This window comes from Rana temporaria, chromosome 3, assembly GCF_905171775.1.
Source record: "Rana temporaria chromosome 3, aRanTem1.1, whole genome shotgun sequence".
Classification (NCBI taxonomy): domain Eukaryota; kingdom Metazoa; phylum Chordata; class Amphibia; order Anura; family Ranidae; genus Rana; species Rana temporaria.
Window position 1 is genome coordinate 389,788,842 of NC_053491.1, and position 25,126 is coordinate 389,813,967.

Genomic DNA, 25,126 nt, shown 5'->3' on the forward strand with positions numbered 1-25,126 from the left:
GTACTGCCCAGCAGTTCCGTGGAGCTTTATCACGCTGGTTTCAGTGCACAATTAAAGAGCCAGTACATTTACAATAAAAAAAAAAAAAGTTCATGTAGAAGAAGTGGTAATAACATTAAAACAGTGTTAATCCCAAAACCAAAAATGTAATATATTGCAGTTTACCCATCATTAGATATGGTGGCTGCATTTGTTTTCTTTTTGTTGGCTTATTTTCCTCTGTTGTCACCTGGTAATCTGGGCAGTAACACACCTCCTGTATTAAAGTGCCCCCACTCTGGATGAAGGAGCACAGGGACACCTTTGGACAGCATCATTTTCAGTCTGGGGGGAGGGGAGTGTTAGATGAACCAGCAGGTTTATACATAAATAAAAGCTGATCATTGTAAGAACCCCAGTCTGTAGTAAATAGCTGGTCTCAACCCTGTATCTGCTACATCTGTAGGACAGCTTGTTCTTTTGAAAAACAGACTTACTGGCAGGATCACCAGGTGAAACAAAGGGAAAGAAAACCAAAAAAATAAAACTATTGCAACCATCACATCTAATGTCGCGTACACACGATCATTTTACGGCTTGTAAAAAAACAATGTTTTTTCCAACTTCATCATTAAAATGACGTTGGCCACACACGATCGTTAAAAAAAAATGCTCTAGCAAAGCGCGGTGACGTACAACACGTACAACGGCACTATAAAGGGGAAGTTCCCTTCGGATGATGCCACCCTTTGAGCTGATTTTGTGTTAGTAAAAGACGATTCGCGCTTTTCTGTCTGTTACAGCGTGATGAATGTGCTAACGCCATTACGAACGCTAGTTTTACCAGAATGAGCGCTCCCATCTCATAACTTGCTTCTGAGCATGCGCAGGTTTTTAACGTCGTTTTAGCGACATGCAGCATGTTTAAATTTTTTTTTTGTAGATTTTCAGAACATGAAAAATTATGTGAAGCCCACACACGATCATTTATATTAATTTTTTTTAAAACTTAGTTTTTTACATGCCAAAAAATGATCGTGTGTACGCGGTTGGTAATCTGCACTATGATAAATGTTTGCTTTTAGGTGTAATACTGCTTTAAGAAATATACACATAGAAGTATTTGTGGGTGCCAAAATTACAATAAGTCCAGTAAAAAAGAAAGTCTAAAAAATTTTTGGGGAGAAAATTAATCCAGTGAAGTTACAACACAAAAATGTAAATCATAAATCTAATAAAAAAAAACAAGCAAGATAAAAAATGAAAAATTATGTGAAGTCCTCTTCATATGTGACCGGGACATCAAAACAATTGTGTGTAGTCACCATCCACTACCAAAATTGCATTCTTGACTGGAACACCACCACCTGTGTATGGTAAAAATATTTCCCCTTACCAGCTGTATTGGACCTTCTATGATGGAAGGTCAGCAACGGGGCAGGACGGCATCATTCTGTGACAAAACGAGTGGGGCGGAGCAATGTGCTGATGTCATTGAGTTCTTCTGTTCCCAAAAGTGTGGGCTGTTTGTGTTATGCCAGCCGATGAGATTGCTATTTAGGTATTTTTAACCACTTCAGGCCCGGGGCCAATTCTGACACTTCATTTCTACATGTAAAGATCATCTTCTTTTGCTATTTTTTGCTAGAAAATTACATAGAACCCCCAAACACTATATATATATATATATATATATATATATATATATATATTTAGCAGAGACCCTAGAGAATACAATGGCGGTCATTGCAACTTTTTATCTCGCACAGTATTTGCGCAGCAATTTTTCAAACGTGTTTTTTAAAACAAAAACAGGTTCTTGCTTAAAAAAAAAACAGTAAAGTTAGCCCAATTTTTTTGTATAATGTGAAAGATGAAGTTACGCCGAGTAAATAGATACCTAACATGTCACGCTTCAAAATTGCACACGCTCGTGGAATTACGCCAAACTTCGGTACTTAAAAATCTCCATAGGCGACACTTTATATTTTTTTACTGGTTACATGTTTTGAGTCACAGAGGAGGTCTAGGGCTAGAATTATTGCTCTCGCTCTAACGTTCGCAGCGATACCTCACATGTGTGGTTTGAACACCATTTTCATATGTGGGCGGGTCTTGCGTATGCGTTTGCTTCTGTGTGCATGCACACGGGGACAGGGGCACTTAAAAAATGAAAATGATTATTATTGTTAATTTTACTTTTAAGTTTTCACACTTTAAAAATAATAATAATAATTTGATCACTTTTATTCCTATTACAAGGAATGTAAACATCCCTTGTAATAGGAATATGCATGACAGGACTTCTTTACAGTGAGATATGTGGTCAATAAGACCCCACATCTCACATCTAGGCTGGGAAGGCTAAAAAAAAAAAAGATCACCGCTTCACAGCCCAAGTGGTGCCGTCATATGACGTCCTCTGGGCGCCAAGTGGTTAATATTGGATCAATGTAAGTGCAATCTTGATGGGATTCCTTCTTGCCTATTTGTGGAGTGCACGACTAATAGTTGTCCTGTGGACAGATTCTCCCACCTGAGCTGTGGATCTCTGCAGCTCCTCCAGAGTTACCAGAGTCTCTGATTAATGATCTCCTTGCCCGGCCTGTCAGTTTGCAGTTGTGCCATACTCTTTCCATTTTCAGATGTTGGATTGAACAGTGTTCTGTGAGATGTTCAAAGCTTGTGATATTTTTTTTTAACCTAACCCTGCTTTAAATTTCTCCACAACTTTATCCCTCACCTGTCTGGTGTGTTCCTTGGCCTTCATGATGCTGTTTGTTCACTAAGGTTCTCTAACAAGCTTCTGAGGGCTTCACAGAACAGCTGTATTTATACTGAGATTAAATTACACACAGGTGGACTTTATTTACGAATTAGGTGACTTCTGAAGGCAATTGGTTATACTAGATCTTAGTTAGGGGTTTCAGAGTAAAGGGGGCTGAATACAAATGCACGCCACACTTTTCACATATTTATTTGTAAAAAAAAAAAAAAATTGGAAACCATTTATCATTTTCCTTCCACTTCACAATTAGGTGGCCCTTTGTGTTGGTTTATCACAGAAAATCCCAAAATACAATTACGTCTTTGATTGTAACATGACAAAATGTGGAACATTCCAAGGGGTATGAATACTTTGTCAAAGCGCTGTATCTGATGAAATATTGTCATCCACAATTTCATTTGGACTTAAAGCAGAATTGGAATGTTTCCCGAATCGCACTAACAATTCACTCCCTGGCTGAGATTTGCCATTAACTTGCGTGAACAGGCCAATCCATCCTCCATATTTTCCATGTGACCTTATAATTACCTGCCGATGACTTTCACAAAGCAGCGGCAGATCTTCTGACAGGCTGTTAGCGGCACCCGCGATCGAAGCTATCAGCAGGAGACTCGTATACCCGCAAGCGGCACTATTAAACTGTCTGCCGCAGGTGTGATCACCATTCAACACAGGCGCTGTCATCAAAGAGACAGACAAATTCTTGATGATGGGATGAGAGCAGGCACTTCATTATCTCCTCTCCACTGCACTGCAGACAAGTGACTCATTATCAGATCATATGTTATCGCTAATTATTTTACCAGACATGCTCATTTTTTATTGCCTGTGGCTGTGAATGGCTGGCACACGGGCATAATTGCTCATCGCCCATTTGGCCTCAGGCATTGAAACTGATTTCTACTGGACTAAGAGTTGATCCCATGTCTGTGCGTTCAGAAAAAAACAGTAGCTGATCGGACAGGTTACTACCCCACCCCCCATACATACATATATACATACATACACATAAAGGCTTCCTGGGGGAGGGGGGGAGTCACGTGTGCATGAGGCCTAAGTTTCAGCACCTGAAGGCACTATGGCAGCCTCAGGGATTGCGATGACAATCTCGCCCATGCTCAAGGGGCCCATGCGGCCTCCCCGTCACATTAGGTTTAGGATCGGATCCAGTCCAAGCCAGTCCAGTCCACCTCTCCCTTCCACTGCTTATAGCTGATGCACAGAGAGCCACAAAGATGATCAGTTCCTGTAAGGACCCTCCCATCCCCCTACCACACTGATCACCCTCCCTGTGCTTCATCCTTTTCCCCCTGCCACCTGGCCAAATCCCCCCCCCCCCCTTTTACTGGCACTGCTGCCAGCTGCCCTCCTCTACTCTCATGGTGGCTGCTATAGGGGATCCTTTTAGGAGAGCGGGGGAAGGGGACGGTAAATATATCATATTTACCTTCCCCTTCCTTTTCTGAAAGAACACAGCAAGTGATGTTTACTGATCACTCACTGGGCTAGATTCAGATAGCCCGCCGTAACTTTGTGCGGGCGTAGATACGCTACGCCGCCATAACTTAGTGAGGCAGGGGCTGGATTCACAAAGAACCTGCGCCCTAAGTTACGGCGGCGTATCGTAAATCTGCCAGCGTAAGCGTGCCTAATTCAAATTGTGAAGAGGTGGGCGTGTTTTATGTAAATAAAACATGACCCCATGTAAATGACGTCTCTAACGAACGGCGCATGCGCCGTCCGTGAACGTATCCCAGTGCGCATGCTCCTAATCTTGTCGCAAATAGTCAATGCTTTCGACGTGAACGTAATTTATGCAAAGCCCTATTCGCGAACGACTTACGCAAACTACGTAAACGACGCAAAATTTGACGCTGTCCCGACGTCCATACTTAACATTGGATATTCCTCATATAGCAGGGGTAACCTTACGCCGGAAAAAGCCTTACGTAAACAACGTAAAAAAATCCGGCGGGCGCACGTACGTTTCTGAATCGGCGTATCTAGCTTATTTGCATATTCTACGCCGAAATCAACGGAAGCGCCACCTAGCGGCCAGCGTAAATATGCACCCTAAGATACGACGGCGTAGGAGACTTACGTCGGTCATATCTTAGCAAAATTCCGGCGTATCTTGCTTTCTGAATACAGAAAAAAGATACGCCGGCGCATCATAGAAGTTACGCGGCGTAGCAACAGATACGCCGACATAACTTCTTACTGAATCTAGCCCATGGTGTTCATTCATATTTGAAGCATTGTAAACTGTTTTCTATGCTCCAGTTTATGAATGAACTGGAAGGCTGTGCAGGGCTGTTCGGCAGCTGAGGCTACGGAAAGGACCTGTGAAATGTATTAACTCAGTCCCTTTCTATTTACACCCCTGATATTTCACCAAAGGCTGCCCCCCCTACCTAAAGCATTGTTAAAAAATAAAAATGCAACAAATAATAAAATAAATGTTAAATAATTACTGGCAGGATCATCGTGTGAAACTAAGGGAATAAAGCCTAAAAAGAACACTAATGCAGCCATCACATTAGAACAAATAACAAAATAAATAAAAAATAATAAAAAATTAAAAAAAAATAAAAAATTCTGGTTCAAGCTCTATTGGCCACATCACTCATGTGAACCAATCACACACAGAGCTTTATTAATAAGTTGTATCTTTTAGATTTAGTGGGAATTTTGTAAGTTATGTTGTGTCCGCAAATAATGATTTTATTGTAAATAAATATATGTAAATAAAGATCTGAAATAATTGTGCTGTGGGCATAATTTGGCGCACAGTGGAAGTGGCGGGTGGTAGTGGGGGGCAGATCATCTTTTGCATCGGGGTCCACAAGCTTCAATCTACGGCTCTGCCTGGGGGGTCAGGTCTGACTCGCTTATTAAATCTATGAAAGGGACATTAACAAAGCCCACGCCATAATACAAAATACTCCATCCATGGATTTCTCTTTACCTTTCTGATTTAAAAGTAACTTATCATGCACAAAGATGTTTTTACAGTGAAACCTTGGACTGCGTGCATAATTTGTTCCAGAAACATACTTGTAATCCAAAGCACTTGTATATCAAAGCAACTTTCCCCATAAGAAATAATGGAAACTCAGATGATTCGTTCCACAACCATTTATTCATAGGTCCTTCAGTTTATAGTCTATATAAAAAGATTATAGTGAACTTAGCTTGTCTCGCAAAACACTCCCGAACCAAGTTACTCTCAAACCAAGGTTTTACTGTATCTGGATATACTGTATTTGCCGGCGTATAAGGCGACTGGGCGTATAAGACGACCCCCTAATTTTCCAGCTAAAATTTGGGTTTTGGGATATACTCACTGTATAAGACGACCCCTTCCTACTAGGGAAGCTGAGGGGTAGCCGGAACAACCGCTGACAGGAATCTCACTGTGCCATTACATGCCTCACTATGCCATTGAATACCGCGACGTTCCCATACCTTATCCCTGTAATGCAGAGTCAGTCAGACTGCAGGCATCCATTATTTCAAAAGCCGCGCCTCCTCCTCGTGCTGTTCCGTGAAAGGCGGAACACTACGTTTTCCAGCAGCGCCTGTGTTCGGTATTCCGCCTATTATGTATTTCGAGGATGAGAAGACATCCGTGATAGGCGGAACACCAAACAGAGGCTCTGCTGGGAAACTGAGTGTTCCGCCTATCACGGAACAGCACGAGGAGGAGGCGCGGCTTTTGAATAATGGATGCCCACAGTCTGACTGAGACAGTACTGGCGTATAAGACGACCACCGAGTTTGGAGGCAAGTTTTTAAGTACAAAAGGTCGTCTTATACGCCGGAAAATACGGTATATAAAATATGAATAGTTTGTTATTATTATTTGTTATTGTTATTATTATTATTATTATTATTTGTTATTATTATTATTATATTATTATTATGATTATATTATTATATTATTATTATTTGTTATTATAACAATATTTTGTTCTTATTATTTGTTATTATTATTATTATTATTATTATTATTATTATTATTATTATTATTTTCTCATAGCTGGAGCATTAGGCCACTTTTTACATTTAAAGGCTCTCAGTTTGCTTTTTTAAAAAGAAGCTGGCTGTTTTTTTTCAAATTGAACTCATCAGCACAAACTCATCCATTATTGAACAGTTCAGTCCAAAGTTTCAATCAGACAAATGGATCCTCAAAGCAAGCAGTTATTGGGCCAGATCCACGTACCTCAGCGCATCTTTCCGTCTGGCGTAGCGTATCTCTGATACACTACGCCGCCGTAACTTACAGCGTATTTTCTGTATCCTGAAAGAATTTGCGCCGTAAGTTACGGCGGGGTAGTGTAACTTTGTCGGTGTAAGGGCTTGCAATTCAAATGGATGAGATGGGGGCGTGTTTTATGTTAATACGTCTTGACCCAACGTAAATGACGTTTTTTTGAACAGCGCATGCGCCGTCAGTGGGTGTATCCGAGTGCACATGCTCCAAATTAACCCGCAACAAGCCAATGCTTTCGACGTGAACGTAATTCTACGCACAGCCCTATTCGCGAACGACTTACGCAAGTGACGTAAAATTTTCAAAATTCGACGCGGGAACAACGTCCATACTTAACATTGAGTACGCCTCATATAGCAGGGGTAACTTTACGCCGAAAAAAGCCTTACGGAAACTACGTAAAAAATGCGCCGGCCGGACGTACGTTAGTCGATTCTCGTATCTAGCTAATTTGCTAATTCGGAAATCGACGGAAGCGCCACCTAGCGGCCAGCGTAAATATGCACCTTAGATCCGACGGCGTACTAAGACGTACGCCAGTCGAATCTAGCCCAGCTTCAGGCGTATCTTGTTTTGTGGATACAAAACAAAGATACGCCGGAGCAACCTAGCAGTTACGCCGCGTATCAATAGATACGCCAGCGTAACTGCTTCGTGGATCTGGCCCCAAGTGTCTACTGTGTGTTATCTCTTTAGCTAGTGATACTGGTTCACTTGACATGTATATAAAGGACAGGACAGTATATAAAAAGATACACAGGACAGAATCATGTGACATTAGGCCCCAGTCTTTCTGAAAGTCTGATCTATCTAGCGCTAAGGAGGTGTATAAAATTAGGATTTTATTAGCATTGTTCGGTATTGATTTAGCGATTCACGCTTAGATTTTACTCTTTGCCTAAAATTGCTCTTTCAGTAAAATGAAAAAAAAAAAAAGGGAGTTTCCCGAAACGCCAAACTTAAATGGAAAGCCCTCCTATTTGTCTTCTTATTACCTCTGGCAGGGATTGCGCCATCGGTAACTCGGCGATCGGGAATCCCTGGCATCTTGAAAATCAGTTAATTGTGGAACACGGAAAACCCTTTAACCTTTCTGCAATCATAAAGTCTAGACAAATCTCCAAAGCTTACCATGCCCAAACTAAACAATGATTTTCACTCCTCAGAATCTTAACATCCAAGTAAATCTGGCAGAGATTTATTTGAATACGTTAAAAAAAAAAAACGCAATTCTGCACTCAGTTTGTGAAGTTTGAGAAGCTGGGTTCAGATTTCTGTCATACAACTGCTTCTTCAACTTGGGACCAACTAATGCTGCGTGCAATAACAGTGCTATGATAGAAGTATGTGCAGGCCATTGCTGCCACCTTTTTAAAAGTTGCTTACTCTGTGCCAAATATAAAGCTTAGTCGGTGCTCTGGAACTAGTAAGCATGTCTAAACTTCATGGGTTGCGTGCTTGTTCCAGTCTAAAGGCTTAAAGTGGAGGTTCACCCGGAAATGTTAATTTTTTAACATTAGATTGAGGCTCGTTTTGTCAAGGGGAATCGGGTAGTTTTTTTAAAATCAAAGCAGTACTTACCGTTTTAGAGAGCGATCTTCTCCGCCGCTTCCGGGTATGGTCTTCGGGTCTGGGCGTTCCTATTTGATTGACAGTCTTCTGACAGGCTTCCGACGGTCGCATCTATCGCGTCACGGTTTTCCGAAAGTAGCCGGACATCGGTGCGCAGGCGCCGTATAGAGCCGCACCGACGTTCGGCTTCTTTCGGCTACTCGTGACGCGATGTATGCGACCGTCGGAAGCCTGTCGGAAGACTGTCAAACAAATAGGAACGCCCAGTCCCGAAGACCATACCCGGAAGCGGCGGAGAAGATCGCTCTCTAAAACGGTAAGTACTGCTTCGTTTTAAAAAAAACTACCCGATTTCCCTTGACAAAATGAGCCTCAATCTAATGTTAAAAAAAAAATTCCGGGTGACCTCCTGCTTTAAGCTGGTCAAATTCAGACTTGATCCATCTTTGGACAGGCTAATTGTACCCAAGTCAGTCCGCCAATCGACTTGGGTACAACCAGCATGTTGGATTTCTAGCATGTAATTATTGCCAGCAGCGATAACTGCTAGCAATAATCACTGTGTTCTCCCGGCAGGGACGGCTCCTGTGCTCCCCCCCCCCCGAAGAACACCAAAGCTCCGTGGAGGTGTTCCCTTATCAACAATGACTGTGTTGTAGGGGGAATCTTGCAGGAAAGAAAATCGTGTAATCTATGGCCTGCCTTAGGCCGCCAATGCATGAGTCATGTATGTTTAATGGGTATGTCCAATAAATACACAAGAAACTTGAATTATTTGTGTGTTATCAGCTTAAAATGGTTGTAAACCCTTCCATATACCCAGTGAAGTAACTGGCCTCAGGTGATACACAGAGATGAAAGCAATGCTTTTACATAAATTGTACCTGTTTATCTGCAGTCTTCTCTACATCCATTCAAAGTCCAGAATTTATAATGCCCTGTACACACGATCACTTTTTGTGATGAAATAAAATTACATTTTTTTTTATCACAAAAAGTGATCGTGTGTACAGGGCATGACGCTTGTCTGAGCAGTCGAAGAAGAAGGGTGGAGAGCTGAAGTTACACTCTGTAGAGCTCAGTGGGGAAAGCTCTGAGAGCTGATTGGAGGGAAGGGACACACCTCCTTTCACACAGCACCCAAGAGCGGAGCCAAAACTGTCAATCAGCTGGAGCTTCATCCCCTGTCATCTTTTTTCTCTTGGTGTCAGGAAAACTTGTTAGAAGTGACTTATACTGATAGCACAGGAACAAAGCAGCAGACAGAAATTACACTTAGTGCTCTTAATTGAGATAAGTACAGACACACTATAGAGGGATATGCTTTGTTCATATTTCAGGTCTGCGGTTTACAACCACTTCAATCACATAGAGAGTGACTGGAGAAATGTTATATGAGACTGCTAGAGATCAATGTCATTAATGCCCTATTTCCAGTCATTGCGCACTTTGTTGTCACTTTGATGACAGAGGGCAGCACAATAATTGCCACATGCGATAGCCTCTGCAGGATATCAGGCAAAACTGCAAACATTTTCAGCTGCATGAGTCACAACGGAGATGCAGTCGGCTAAAATTCTCACACAATTTGTCACAGAATATGCAAATAATAAATCTGTCACTTTATCTCCTATGGTATTAGGAGAACCTATGAATCTTTAATAGACTGAACAACAATGAAAGCATTAAAGGGGATTTTCTGGGAAAAAAGCAAAGTGAGGCATTTTTTCAGTTCTGAGAATTCTTTCATTATTGCTGGTGTTGGCAGTCAGTGTACTACGTCCCCTTCTATATTACACATCAATGATTATAGGAAATCACTGTGTATTTGCTCTGGGTCTCTCCCTTGGTCGGCTTTTCAGTTGATAACCACAAGACATATTATGGTGTCTAGGCTTTCCAGACGTTAGTATGCTTTCACTACGATCATAGACTCTGAAATCACTTATCAACCGAAGCTATAAGAATTCACAATTCTGATGGTCAGTTTAATACTTACCATTTTGATACTAAGCATTTCAGGATAGTAAGTGGATATGCAGCAGTACACTATCTATTCTAGATAAATTGGCTATGTATTCTGTCTGATAGTGTCCTGATTAAAGCTGAATTTTGGGCACAGAAACATTAATAGCTAGATTCAGAAAGATTTACGCCGGCGTATCAGTAGATACGCCGACGTAACTCTGAATCTGCGCCGTCGTAAGTTTAAGTGTATTCTCAAACTGAGATACACTGAAACCTAGCTAAGATACGACAGCCTGCGCCGTCGTATCTTAGGGTGCAATATTTAGGCTGGCCTCTAGGTGGCGCTTCCGTTGAGTTCGGAGTAGAATATGTAAATGACTAAATACGCCGATTCACGAACGTACGCTTGCCCGTCGCAGTAAAGATACGCCGTTTACGTAAGGCGATTCCTGGCGTAAAGTTATTCCATCAAATAGCTGGACTAGTCAATGTTAAGTATGGCCATCGTTCCCGTGTCGAAATTTGAAAATTTTACGTTGTTTGCGTAAGTCGTCCGTGAATAGGGCTGGACGTAATTTACGTTCACGTCGAAACCAATACGTCCTTGCGGCGTACTTTGGAGCAATGCACACTGCCAGGGCCGGATTCCAGACAAGGCCAACAAGGCCAGGCCCTGGGGCGGCAGTGGGTGCAGGGGCGGCACTGCGGCTGAGAGGAGAGGACACTTTTACTTTCATATCGGGAGTTCCCCCCTGTCATGCAGATGGTGAGAGGAGAAAAAACAGAGGGAAGAGGAGGTGAGATAGTTCTTGGCAGCAGCAACCCCCCTCCCGGTTCTCAATGTCATTTTGTCATTTTCGGCAGAAGCACCCCCCAATGTTCAATGTCATTTTTGGCAGCAACACCCCCCCCCCGCTTCTCAGTGTCCTGCCGAAAAACTGCCCCGGCGGATAATGTCCCCCCTGTACTGCGCAGGCGTGGGCGGCATTGAAGGACCTGGCCTTGGGGCGGCAAAGGGAGTAAATCCGGGCCTGCACACTGCAGATGGGGCACAAACACGGTCGGAATATCCGATGAAAAAATTCCGTCTGACTTTTTCCATCGGAAATTCCGATCGTGTGTACAAGGCATTAGGTTATTTTAATGCTGCCTGTGTGAAGATTTCCCCTCCTGTGCTTTTAAAATATAAGGAAGTTAAAGGAAATCACCCCTATTTGCGGCACAGACAGCATTGAAAACCTGACTGGGGTTCTAACTTGTCTGATGTTGTAGGTGTTTTGGTCAGGTATCAATCTAAATAAAATGATTTGGTCCTGTATTTTGTCCAGGTTAGTGTCCAAACTACCATTCAGGGACACCCTCCCTTCCCAAAAATCAGCTTGTGCTGTAACGAATCACAGCACAGTGATTGGACGCAAGAGGCAGGATTTATGATTTCTCCAATCACAAGCAGGGGGCGGGATTGTGCTCCTCCAGGCATTCCCAGCCAGGACAAGTAGTGTCAGTGAGTAAAGCGGTGATGTGGCAGCCTTTTTTGGGGGCCTCAAATTGGCCCTGGGGGGTGGCTGTGTCAGTTTCATTCCGGGACACTGTATTGTCCTGGAATGAATATGCCCAGGACAGACCTGCAAAATGCGGGACTGTCCCGGGCAATCCGGGACACGTGGTCACCCTAGTCCAGGTACCTCTAGCTTCCAGCAAAGTCTTTAACATTCGACAATTATAGGCGTGTCCGGTGCATGTGTTCCCTGTGGTAGCCTGTGGTTGCATCCTCTGACCCCTATATCATTGAGTCCTGTGGTGAAACAAGGGACATAGGGAGGATGAAACCACAGGGCACAGTGGGGCACACACTCCTGAAAGTATCAAATGCTAAAGACTTTGCCAGAGGCTGCAATGCTGAAACAGAGGGAAGGTAGGAGACATGGACCACCAGAGATATAAGTATAAAGCCCTGTACACACGATCGGTCCATCCGATGAGAACGGTCTGATGGACCGTTTTCATCGGTTAACCGATGAAGCTGACTGATGGTCAGTCGTGCCTACACACCATCAGTTAAAAAAACAATCGTGTCAGAACGCGGTGATGTAAAACACAATGAGGTGCTGAAAAAAACGAAGTTCAATGCTTCTAAGCATGCGTCGACTTGATTCTGAGCATGCGTGGATTTTTAACTGATGGACGTGACTACAAACAATCATTTTTTCTCTATCGGTTAGGTATCCATCGGTTAAATTTAAAACAAGATTGCTTTTTTTTAACCTATGGATAAATAACCGAGGGGCCTACACACGATCGGTTTGGTCCGATGAAAACGGTCCATCAGACCGTTCTCATCGGTTTGACCGATCGTGTGTACGCGCCATTACACTTCTTCTCTTGTAGTGAAAAGCTATTTATTTTTAAGTGGTTGAGAGGATCGCTTTAAAGGGATAAATTGGCAGTCCAGGAGACTCTGGATGCAGAACTGGTTGGTTGGGCCTACAAGAATGATTTGTACATATTACATCCCTTGTTTTTTTGGGTCTGTAATGGAAGTGATGGAATGTTAATACTTTCTCTTTGAAGAAAGCCGTGCTTTCCCCTAGAAACTGAAGAGTTAATCGCTGTTTCTGCATGACAGATTTTATGGCACTTGGATATTTCAGGGCTCCAGATTCAGCCCTGACGTGATGGATGTTGTCTCCCATCAACACCTCATTTGTGGCTTTCAAAGAACTCTTCTCAGAAGCACTGGTGCTTGCTATCTTAATTATCTCATGGCCTTCAGTGGCATGACATCATGATTGTGGGCCTGCTACACCCTGAAGGCCCTCTCCACTGATACGCTGTCTAGAGCGTGCAAGGAAAGGTCTTAGTGGTTGATGGGCCTTAATGGTTTGGAGCTAAGAGCTTGGCATATGATATATGGACGGACTTCGTAGCTTTTACAAGCTGTTGAAATGTCACGTGTGATTGAAAAGACCTTTCCAAGGCTAATGGCTGTTATAGTCTTCTCTGCATAACGAGGCCAACTTGTGTGATCCAGAGATTAGCTGAATCCCCACCTGATCTCTTCACACCTAATACTCTCTTCACTTCGTTCTCATTGAAATTCTATTAGACATTCATTTCTATCATTTTCAATAACCACAGCTTTATGCTGCAATCAGAGGGAAGTATAGAAAATGTGTTTAAATGTTTGCGTCCTAAATGGCCCGTAAATGTACATTTCTTTGCAATATATTCAAAATATGTATTAAAGGATAAGTTCACTTTTGGAACAGGTTACATGTTCCACCCACATTTAGGGTAAAATAAGTAACAAGTTCCAGCTCCTGCCCCCTGTCCCCCCAATCCTCCCTCCCTGTGATAGCGGGCGGGGGTTCTTCTCCCTGCACCCACTGACATTTTAAAAATACAGCACAACTGTGCGGGGCTCCACCCACACAGCTATGTCATTCATTCACATATTCCTGCTCAACAGATAGACCTGTAGTTTCAATAGGCTGCAAGCTGACATGTCATGTTCTGACATGTCCTTCTGCTTTCAAACAGAAATCCAATACAGAAGTAGGGGCTGAAAGGCAGAAGGCGTGTCTGCAGGAGCCCCCCATTGCACCCGTGATCTAGTGATCGCGGGTGAACTGCTTTCAAGGCTCCTGCAGGGAAAATTAATAAATGCACATTGTTGATCTGCTGGAAATCCATTAAAGGGGTTGTAAAGGTTTGTTTTTTATTTTCTAAATAGGTTACTTTAACCACTTCCAGACCACCGCATGTAGATATACGTCGGCAGAATGGCACGTACAGGCACATTGGCGTACCTGTACGTCCCTGCCTAGACGTGGGTCGGGGGTCCGATCGGGACCCCCCCCCGCTACATGCGGCGGTCGGATTCCCGCGGGGAGCGATCCGGAACGACGGCGCGGCTATTCGTTTATAGCCGCTCCGTCGCGATCGCTCCCCGGAGCTGAAGAACGGGGAGAGCCGTATGTAAACACGGCTTCCCCGTGCTTCACTGTGGCGGCGGCATCGATCGAGTGATCCCTTTTATAGGGAGACTCAATCGATGGCGTCAGTCCTACAGCCACACCCCCCTACAGTTGTAAACACACACTAGGTGAACCCTAACTCCTACAGTGCCCCCTGTGGTTAACTCCCAAACTGCAACTGTCATTTTCACAATAAACAATGCAATTTAAATGCATTTTTTGCTGTGAAAATGAAAATGGTCCCAAAATTGTGTCAAAATTGTCCGAAGTGTCCGCCATAATGTCGCAGTCACAAAAAAAATCGCTGATCGCCGCCATTAGTAGTAAAAAAATTTTTTTGGGGAAAATGCAACAAAAATATCCCCTATTGTGTAAACGCTATAAATTTTGCGCAAACCAACCGATAAACGCTTATTGCGATTTTTTTTCTCATCCCATGGTACTGCAAGCAGGTACAGCCTACATGGGAGTCACAACTCTGCTCGGAATGCAGGAGTAGTGCAGCATTGTTGTCACACCATCACAGGAAGCCACATAAATGCATAAGGACTTTGCAGGAACACTAAGGCCCCATACACACGAGAGAATTTATCCGCGGATACGGTCCAGCGGACCGTTTCCACGGATAAATCCTCTCAAAGATTTCCGCAGATTTCGATGCGATGGAGTGTACACACCATCGCATTGAAATCCGCGCGGAAATCCTCTGGCGATGACGTGTCGCGCCGTCGCCGCGATTATGACGCGGCGACGGGCGCGACGCTGTCATATAAGGAATTCCACGCATGCGTCAAATCATTACGACGCGTGCGGGGAATCCCTTTGGACGAATGGATCCGGTAAGTCTGTACAGACGAGCGGATCCATCCGTTGGAATGGATTCCAGCAGATGGATTTGTTGTGCATCACAGCAAATATCCGATCTGCTGGAATCCATCCCAGAGGAGATTTCTCTGCGGAAACAGATCCGTTGGCGTGTACACACCATAGGATCTATCCGCAGAAACCCATTTGCTGGGATTTATCTGCGGATGGATTCTATCGTGTGTACGGGGCCTTAGAGAAAAATGGAAGTGTAGATCACAGGTGTCAAACACAAGGCCTGCGGGCCAAATCCGGCCCTCCAGGCCATTTCATGTGGCCCTCGCACCTCAACTGCAGCTGAAGGAGAGCTCCAGCCCTCCTCTGGTCCTCCTCCGGACCCTTACTTTCTGCTTTCAAGTAATGCATCCAGCTTCTTCCCAGCAGCAGCATAAGGAAAGGGGGGTACACTGTGATGTAAGGGAGTGTGGGGGACTCAACTTCTGATGGTGGTTTGGCTCTTGGCATCTAATGTAAGGGGTGGGGACGCGCTGGACATCTAATCTTACAGATACAACCAGCCCTTTTGAGGACGATCGTAATGCTGATGCGGCCCGCGATGAAACTGAGTTCGACACCCCTGGTGTAGATGTATTTACATGTAGAGGTGCTGTAGCACATCTTTAATGGGAGGACATAGTTCTATTCTAATTAAAATCAATGTGCAGATTTGGGAAAGTAACCCCATTGATATTGACCAAATACCTAAACATATTCAAACTCCTGCCAGCAACCATGATGTTGGCCCTTCCACTAAATATCAGAACATAGGACTTGATGGCTAATTAGACCTGGCTTATATTTTCGATGTTCCATTGAATTCCACAGGTATTCATTTGAAGAAGTGCAGATACCAGCAGGAAATACAGCCACAGCTTAGGTGCCGATACAAATGTTCAGGTGGGGTGCTGAGCTAAGGGCTGTGTCCAGTATGGTTCTTTCACCCTCATCTCAGCAAACTGCTAGACTATTTTATGAACTGTTACATAGAAAAGATGTAAAAACTTGTGTCATGCAACCAGGGACAAGAGCACTGAAGGCCCTCCAAAACCAGGCCCTGAATAGCCGAGGTGCCCGTTTTTAGTCCAATCCCACCAATTTGCTGAATAATACTTTTCTCAAAGCCCTATAAAAGGAGTTGCCTCAAACCTCCGAAATGGGTTGGCTATGTTCCTTTCTATTATTTAACCAATAAAACAATCAACTCAAATCTCTAACTTACAGTGATGCGTCTTTGCCCACTGCCCATCTTTTTGCAAAAACAGCATCTTATAATGCTGCCACGTTGCTAGTCACCACACTGTCCTGGACAGCCCACCCTTCTGACAGTATTTGTTGCTGCAGATTAAATTATTGATTGAAGTTTATTTCCAAAATCTTAGGTCTATCTAGGAAATCCTTAAATTTGAACTCGAGAAATAAAAAAAGACACCAAATAAACGCAACTCTGTGTTCATTACAGTATATATTTTTTTTTAATGCAAAAGCAGTGTGAATTGTGATTTGATTTCAGCCTCTTGCAAGTCCCTGTACAGCAGAGGTGAATGGGAGTAGGAGAAGCGTCACAATGAGCGAGTTCAGTTCTTGTGCTTGTAAGGAGCATCATTTTTAAAGAGAACTTTCATTAAAAAAAACAAATGAAATGCAGGTTTATACATTCATGTCCAGATACCTGTATTAGCTTCCCCAATAAAACAATACTGAATTGTGAAGAAAATCTATTTTTATTCCTTGCTTTCCTGCGTCTCTGCACCCTGATAGAAGCCCAATTTGTGAACATTAGTAATAGTGAGCATAATCGCAGAGGCAGAACTTAATCGCCATTACCCGCGTTCAGTGAGCGCATCTGAGGGAGTGGGCATGTCAGCATGAGTTCCCCTGCTCCACCCCTCCCCTTCTGTCTTTATATTTGTTGTTAGGATGCAGGCTCAGCATCATTGGTTGCTAGGAGGCAGGTAGCCTCTGCCGCTCAATGTCCTTGGTTGCTAGGACCCAGGTGGCCAGACCGCACAGCATCTTTGGTTGCTAGGATGCAGGTAGCCTCTGTCACCCAATGTACTTGGTTGCTAGGACACTGGCGGCCAAACTGCACAGCATCTTTGGTTGCTAGCATGCAGGTAGCCTCTGTCACTCAATGTCTTTGGTTGCTAGGACCCAGGTGGCCAGACCGCACAGCATCTTTGGTTACTAGCATGCAGGTAGCCTCTGTCTCTCAATGTCCTTGGTTGCTAGGACCCAGGAGGCCAGACTGCACAGCTTCTTTGGTTGCTAGGATGCAGGTAGCTTTTGTAACTCAATGTCCTTGGTTGCTAGAACCAAGGTGGCCAGACTGCACATCATCTTTGGTTGCTAGGATGCAGGTAGCCTCTGTCACTCAATGTCCTTGGTTGCTAGGATCCAGGTGGCCAGACCGCACAGCATCTTTGGTTGCTATGGTGCAGGTGGCTCTCTGTGTCCTAGAAACCAACGATAGTGTGAGGCAAAGGCCTCCTGTTTTCTAGTAACCAAGGCTTCTGTGCAGCAGGGGTACCTGTCCCCTCTTATCCAATAAAAAGACAGAGAGGGTTGAACAGGGGAACTGACGTATTCCTTGCATACCTAGTGCCAACGCTTGTCTTGGGAAAGTGCCTGGTTCCCAAGACAAGCACAAGATGTGTGGTCAGAAAACAGTTAGGGGGGAGGCAAGGAGCAATAAATGCATAGTAAACCCTTTTGTTTAAAGGAGAGAACATCAGCCTGCTGCTTGTCTTTCAGTGTCCAATTACAGGCTAGTGGCAGGTCTGACAGCCTGGGCTTAGAAAAAGTTGGTTGACTGATGTTGGCTGCCATTCAGTACGGAAGGCTAATACATCTTGCGTCAGAACACACACGTACTGTGGATGTCTGCTTTAGATTAAAGGTTAGTATTGCAGCAAATCCTTGTTTTCAATTTTATCTTTTAATGGGCTTATTGTTTTGTTTAATATTTTTAGGTGGAACTGTGCTTTAAATATCCAGGAAGATGACAATACTTTGCATATTGCTTATGTTTTTGTAGAAGCCCTTACTGACTTTTATTCCTAAAGTCTACTACAGCCAGAATCCATGTGGTACTGAATCCTGAATGGGGTTTGGAGAGAATGCTTGTTGTCTGCCAGGGCGTGTTTAACATTTCTGCAATACCAAAGTCATCTTTTTATATTTAACATTTGATGAAGAGTGGTAAGGAGGAATCGTGGAAATTAATGCATTAGAAACGCTGAAAAAATACATGCCATCAGCCATGGACTTTACCCAGGATTCCTGGCACCAGGAGGTTTGCTGTCAGACTTTGGCTGGCACTGTGAAATGATTAGGAAACTGAGCCTCTGTGTATAAATTTATAAATGTTTTCTTAGAAGCTTTGGATATTACATGGATAATCTCGAATACTGAGATCTATTGTTGGCATGAACGAGTCATTCTATGGGCAGGATATAAAGCTGTGTCTTGAAGAGTCCCTGTCACTAACTTTAAAATTTGCAGTAAAAGCACCGAAAAATCAAGTATTTATAAATGCTTATTTGTAGTGTTTGTTTTACTTTCCAAAAGCAATATTTTATTAGCTTGCTATCCTGCTTATACAATGATTCCTTCATGCCAATAATAGATCTCAGTATGCGAGATTATTCATGTAACATCCTAGGCTTCAAAGAAAACATTTTTACATTTATACACAGAGGGGTAGATTCACGTAGAATGGCGTTTCTTTGTGCGGGCGTAACGTATCCTATTTACGTTACGCCTCCGCAACTTTTACAGGCAAGTGCCGTATTCTCAAAAGAAAGTTGCGGCGGCGTATCGTAAATAGGCCAGCGTAAGCCCGCCTAATTCAAATTGTGAAGAGGTGGGCGTGTGTTATGTAAATTAACCCTGACCCGACGTGATTGACGCATGCGCCGTCCGTGGAATTTCCCAGTGTGCATTGCTCCAAAGTACGCTGCAAGGACTTGGTTTTGACGTGAACGTAAATGACGTCCAGCCCCATTCACAGACGACTTACACAAACAACGTAAATTTTTCAAATTTCGTCGCGGGAACGACGGCCATACTTAACATTGGTACGCCGCATATACGCCTCATATAGCAGGGGTAACTTTACGCCAGGAAAAGCCTAACGTAAACGGCGTAACTGTACTGCGTCGGCCGGGCGTACGTTCGTGAATTCGTGTATCTAGCTGATTTACATATTCTAGGCGTAAATCAGCGTACACGCCCCTAGCGGCCAGCGTAAATATGCAGTTAAGATCTGACGGCGTAAGAGACTTACGCCGGTCGGATATAATAGAAATCTATGTGTAACTGATTCTATGAATCAGGCGCATAGATACGACCGGCCAGACTCAGAAATACGACGGCGTATTTGGAGATACGCCGTCGTATCTCCTCTGAGAATCTGGCCCAGAGGCTCCGTTTTCTAATTGCAATGTGCCTCTGAATTTTACTACTCTAGAAGAGTTAATTTCCCAGTGCATCCTCCTCCCTCTATGTAACTCATAGCCTTCCCCTTTTCTGGGAGTGCTTAACTGCACTCTGTGCTGGCCCAGCTCCTATATCCCTCATTTTGCAGTCGCTGTACAGCAGAGCTCATGTTGGGTCAGAAAGAAGCATCACAACAAGCCAATCAGGTATTCTGCAGTGCAATGGAAATTTTGAAAGGACGAGAGAACAGAGTGAAAGAGAGCGATCCTCAGCATGCTGCTTCTCCTTTCCCTGTCCAATCACAGGTTGTGGGTTGGAGAAGACCTAAGTGAAAGTGCAGCAGTTAAAGATCAGGCCTCCTCCTCTGCCAGATAGTGATATTTCATTAACAGGTGGAATTATGCCCTGGATTTCTTTACGTGTTAAATACTTCAAAACTAGATCTTCCTTCTTGGCTCTGTTCCTGCCCACCTTTGTGTGTTCCAGCTCTTCCTGTTACATTCTCCATATTACCAAAAAATAAATAAAAAAATACAGCAGAAATGGTGGGGGCCACTTATAATGGGCATAGCAGGTGTGCAGACTGGGAACTGGGTGCAGAGATCTCACCAATAGTGTCCCCCAGGGATATAAGAGACTGTCAGGCGGTTTAACTCTCCAGGACCCTCCAATAACTGAAATATCAATGTAGGCTGACCCTTTAAACAATAACGCCTTTTTGTTTTGGATGAAGGATATCTTGGTCAGAGCACATTATAATTATTCTGTCTTTCTTTACAGGTAGCAGGGAAGCTGCTTTCACCTACGCCATAACCGCCGCCGGGGTGGCACATGCAGTGACTTCTGCCTGCAGCCAGGGAAACTTCAGTAATTGCGGCTGTGACCGGGAAAAGCAGGGCTACTACAACCAGGAAGAGGGCTGGAAGTGGGGAGGATGCTCGGCTGACATCAGATACGGCATTGAGTTCTCCAGGAAGTTTGTGGATGCTCGGGAAATAAGGAAGAATGCCCGGCGGCTCATGAATTTACACAATAATGAAGCCGGAAGAAAGGTAATTTAGTGATCTACACACATGATGTGACATTTCTTTTCTAGCAGTATGGAAATCAACCAAGTCACCATGGCATTCAGCTATTCATTCTTAATGTCCAACTCCAGAATTTACCCAAAGCCCCCCCCCCCCCCCCCCGACACTTCAAGGGGTAAATGCTCACTTACTAGGGGAGGTAGAATAAGATGTAATACTTACCTTACACCAGCAGGCCCTGGGGCTTTGCTTTCCTATTTTTGCTATTTTTTTGCTTAGAATAAAGATTACGATTCTCGTGGCCTAACATCAAAAAAATTGGACTAACTTTACTGTTTAGTTTTTTCTTTATTCATTAAAGTGCATTTTTTCCCCCCAAAAATTGCATTTGACAGTGCGACATGAAAAAAAACATAAAATATTGCAACAACCACCATTTTATAAATATATAATGTTTGGGGATTCTAAGTAATTTTTTAGCAAAAAATGATTTTAACTTGAAACCAAAAAATGTCAGAAAATAGTTTAGTCTTTAGTCTAGTGGTTAAACTTCCCTCATTTGCACACTGAAGTTCATTTCTTTGATCTAAAGGACAAAACGTTACAATGTTTATAGTTAGTTCTGCAGCTGAGGAATGTTGTGATACATAGAAGACTGCCTGTTTTTGGGAGGGTGGGGGGGGGGGGGTCTGACAGCTGTCGGGTTCAGCAGAGAATTCTCTGCATAGAAAGAATCGGGAAAATGCTTTGTCAGCCCTGGTTCACACTGGGTACGATTTGGAACGATTTGAGATGCGATTTGACATGTCAAATCGCATCTCAAATCGGCGGCAATTGTCGGCAATGGCACTGTCCTAATCAGTGCGACGCCGCATCTGCGATTTCAAAAAGTAGTTCCTGTACTACTTTTTGCGATTTCGGGCCGCGATTTACATTAAATTGCGGCCGAAATCGCGGCAAAATCGCAGCCGCGAAATTGCGGTAAAAATCGCGCATTTTACCGCGATTTTGAATTCGCAGCAGTGTGAACCTAGGCTTAAGGTCGCAAGGGGGGAAAAAATCACAATAACGATTCTTAACGATTAATCGTGCAGCTCTATATTAGACCTTATATTACTACCCCTAGAATTAATGAGCATTTAACCCTTACAGTACAGGTGGGCCCACTGCAAGGGTAGTTTTTTGAATTCCTGGTGTGGGGCTTTAAAGGAGTTTTTGACCTTAAGATTAAATTGGTAGTTTGAAATTACATAATTATGGACATCATTCAAAACACATCAGGGCAATCTTACAAATAAAAAGTGGGCTAATTTACTAAAATTTGCAAAGGAAAGATAAAGCTTAGTGATAATCTAAAAGTTGAAAATTGAAAATAGCTCTTTAAAGCTTAACTGTCGTCCATCTGCTAGATACATACATGATATAAATATACGTGAACTGTTTACCTGCCAAAGGCTTTTTCATGTTGGTCACTTTTGAGATCAAGCTTCCCTGCCAGACAAAATGGCCTGGTCAGTGACCATACTTTTTTGTTCTGTAGCTAAGTGATAAAACTTAGTCACTTGCTTTCCCCAATCTGTTAATTAGTCAGTGTAGGAGCATGTTGATGAGTTAGTCTCTGGTTTTCCCTCCCCATATAGGCCCACCCAAGAAGTTAAAGTAACCAATTTGTTTCAGAGTACTGACCTTCCCTCGTCTAGTCTAAATAATGTTTTAAATACAGAAGAATGCCATGGATATTTGGATATTTTTCACATAGTTACATTGGTCCAGCTTGAACCTATGTAACTATGCATAAACCATACTTGGCTGATGCTCCTAGAGGCTGGAAATCACTGAAGTAGACAAAGCTACTCCAGTGATCTCCACTTACTGTACTTCCGGGTCTTGAGCTGGGCATCTGCACTGCTGCATTCTAAACAAAGGAGTTCAACTGCTTGGTACGGGTGCCATCTAGAGAATGCTTTGCTGTTTTTGGATGAATGCAAAGTCTTCTCTGATTGGATAAGATGGAGATCATGATGTCACCTCCACTCCAGGCCCCTTTCAAATGGGGCGGATCCACTCAGCGGAGTCCACCAGCTCAGCGAAAGATCGCTCCGTTGATCTCTGCTGAGCCAGCAGATGACAGTTCCATCTCTGCTCACTGTGCAGGGAGGGACCTGTCAGAGCCCCGCTGATTTCTATGGGGAGATCGGACAAAAACGGACAGCATGTCCGTTTTCATCAGATCTTATCCGATCTAATCCACCAGACGGATGGCTGAACACATCGCTATATGTCTGTTTTTATCAGATCGGATGGCAGGCGGTTGTCAAGCGGGTGTCAGTGGACACATCTCCGCTGACATTAGCCTGTCAATCGGTGGCCCGCTCAGATCTGCCTGATTAACAAGCGGATCTGAGTGGGCTTATCGTGTGAAGGGAACCTTAACCAAGCATGTAGCCTGGCAGACCAGGAAAGGGGAGAAATGAGCATGGGCAATTCCCCCTCAAACCATCCCCGGGCCAAAAGCCCTCCACATAGCGGGGGATACCTTGACAGATGACATAAACAAAGGGACATGGTATCCTGGTTGACTATACAGGCTGCTCTGTTTACATGGACAGGGATTCCTGGGCAGTAAATGAACGGGGTTGGATAACACCACGGGTTGCTAAGGACGCATCGGTGCCAGCACCTGCCACTTTCTTAACAACCGTGACATTAGAAGGAAACTGTTAAATATAGTAGCAAAAGAAAAGACGACTACTATATATGATGCTCCGCTCCTGTGGAATGGGCTGAAAATCCAGCATTTGGACAATCGCCTGACCAAGCAAAGTTGAGACGGAACTGGGAGCTCATCCCTAATCTGAACCAGTGAATGCATAATTATCCAGCACTTGGGCAAATGTTTTCTCTGTCTCCTTGTAAGTAATTAGCCTTATGTGCATAGCTAAATGCCTGATTGTCAGTTTTGGCTGCGACAGATTTGTAATTACCGCTTTTCCCCTATGTCTATGTACGATCCTAGACAGGCAGGAAATGCAGCCCAATCATTTCTCTTTATTAGTGAAATTATGGTAGCAAGGTTTCCTCATGAAGGGAAAATAAAGAAAACAAAAAAATATTTGATATGTTTTATATGAGTTGGCTGTGGCGAATGGCTCGGAATCCTGTATATGGTTTAAGCAGCTTGTTTCTGCCTAATATTTCCATCATTACAAACAGTAATACACAGGCATCTCTGCCAGGTCGTAGGGGGCCATTAGGCTGTGGTCTGATGAAAGTTAGCTTTCGCTGACTCCGCTTGGCTCTCACTCATAAAACCTTAAAGAGGCCCTGTCACCAGATCTTTTATTACAACTAAAAAACTTATCATAAGATTATCTGTGCATTTACCCTAATTTATGCATGTTATTTACTTGTAAAATTAGAAGCCCTGTAAAAGCCCTGAGACATCTTGGATGTGATGCCCCAGCAAACTCAGAGCTATCACTCAAGTGACACTCTAATATATTTCCCTTTTGTCCTACCCTGGTTACTAAATAAAAGGTTATGTAGGGAGGTGAGGGGAGCAGCAGAGAAGCTGGGCCAGCACAGAGGAGAGGGGCAGAGGGCTATGATATGTAAAGTGGGTAATGGCTCTGCTAGGGAATTGATCCTTCGGGGTAAATGACCGCGCTATATCAAGATGCAACTCAACTCACATCCATGGCTCTGTAAACGGCAATCGCAGGTGCATGGAGAACATCGTGGCCACCAGGCACGCGCCTCGGCTTCCGAGTGAAGCGGCGGGCACGCGCCCCCTAGCGGCCAGGAATCCGAGGAATCTGAGGACGTCATATGACGGCAGAGCCACCTTGCGGCCATCATTTGACTATACGCGAGATGGGAAGAGGTTAAGCTATTGAAATGCAAGTTTTTCAGACATTCTTTATGTCCTCTTCCATGGCATTACGCAGAGATGTTATTGTTAGTCCTGAATGCTTGCATCTTTAATAACTTAAAGTGTTTGTAACCCTGTTCCTTTAAAGCATCATGTTCCTTTAAAGCATGTTATACAGCATAGTGTTGTGCTGTGTAATTTGGCCCTTTGTAACACCTCAAATAAATGGCTGGTCCTGCCTGGTTCTGCCCCCCCCCCCCCCCCGTAAACTGACAATGTTTTTTCATGGCTTTTGAGCCCTGTCACAGTTTATATGCCTCCGTCATCCGCAGCCCTGCTCTCTCCCCCTCTCGCCTCCCTACC

At 43.7% G+C, this 25,126-nt stretch overlaps 1 protein-coding gene across 2 annotated transcripts in view; it reads left to right on the plus strand.

Annotated features, from left to right (window-relative positions):
* The window catches only part of WNT7B (Wnt family member 7B), a 196,633-nt gene that overhangs the window by 158,868 nt on the left and 12,639 nt on the right, over positions 1-25,126 (plus strand). For both annotated transcript variants that reach the window (XM_040345788.1, XM_040345787.1), the window contains exon 3: positions 20,645-20,916. In XM_040345788.1, the coding sequence (XP_040201722.1) occupies positions 20,645-20,916 (272 nt within the window). The remainder of the gene's footprint in view (positions 1-20,644; positions 20,917-25,126) is intronic.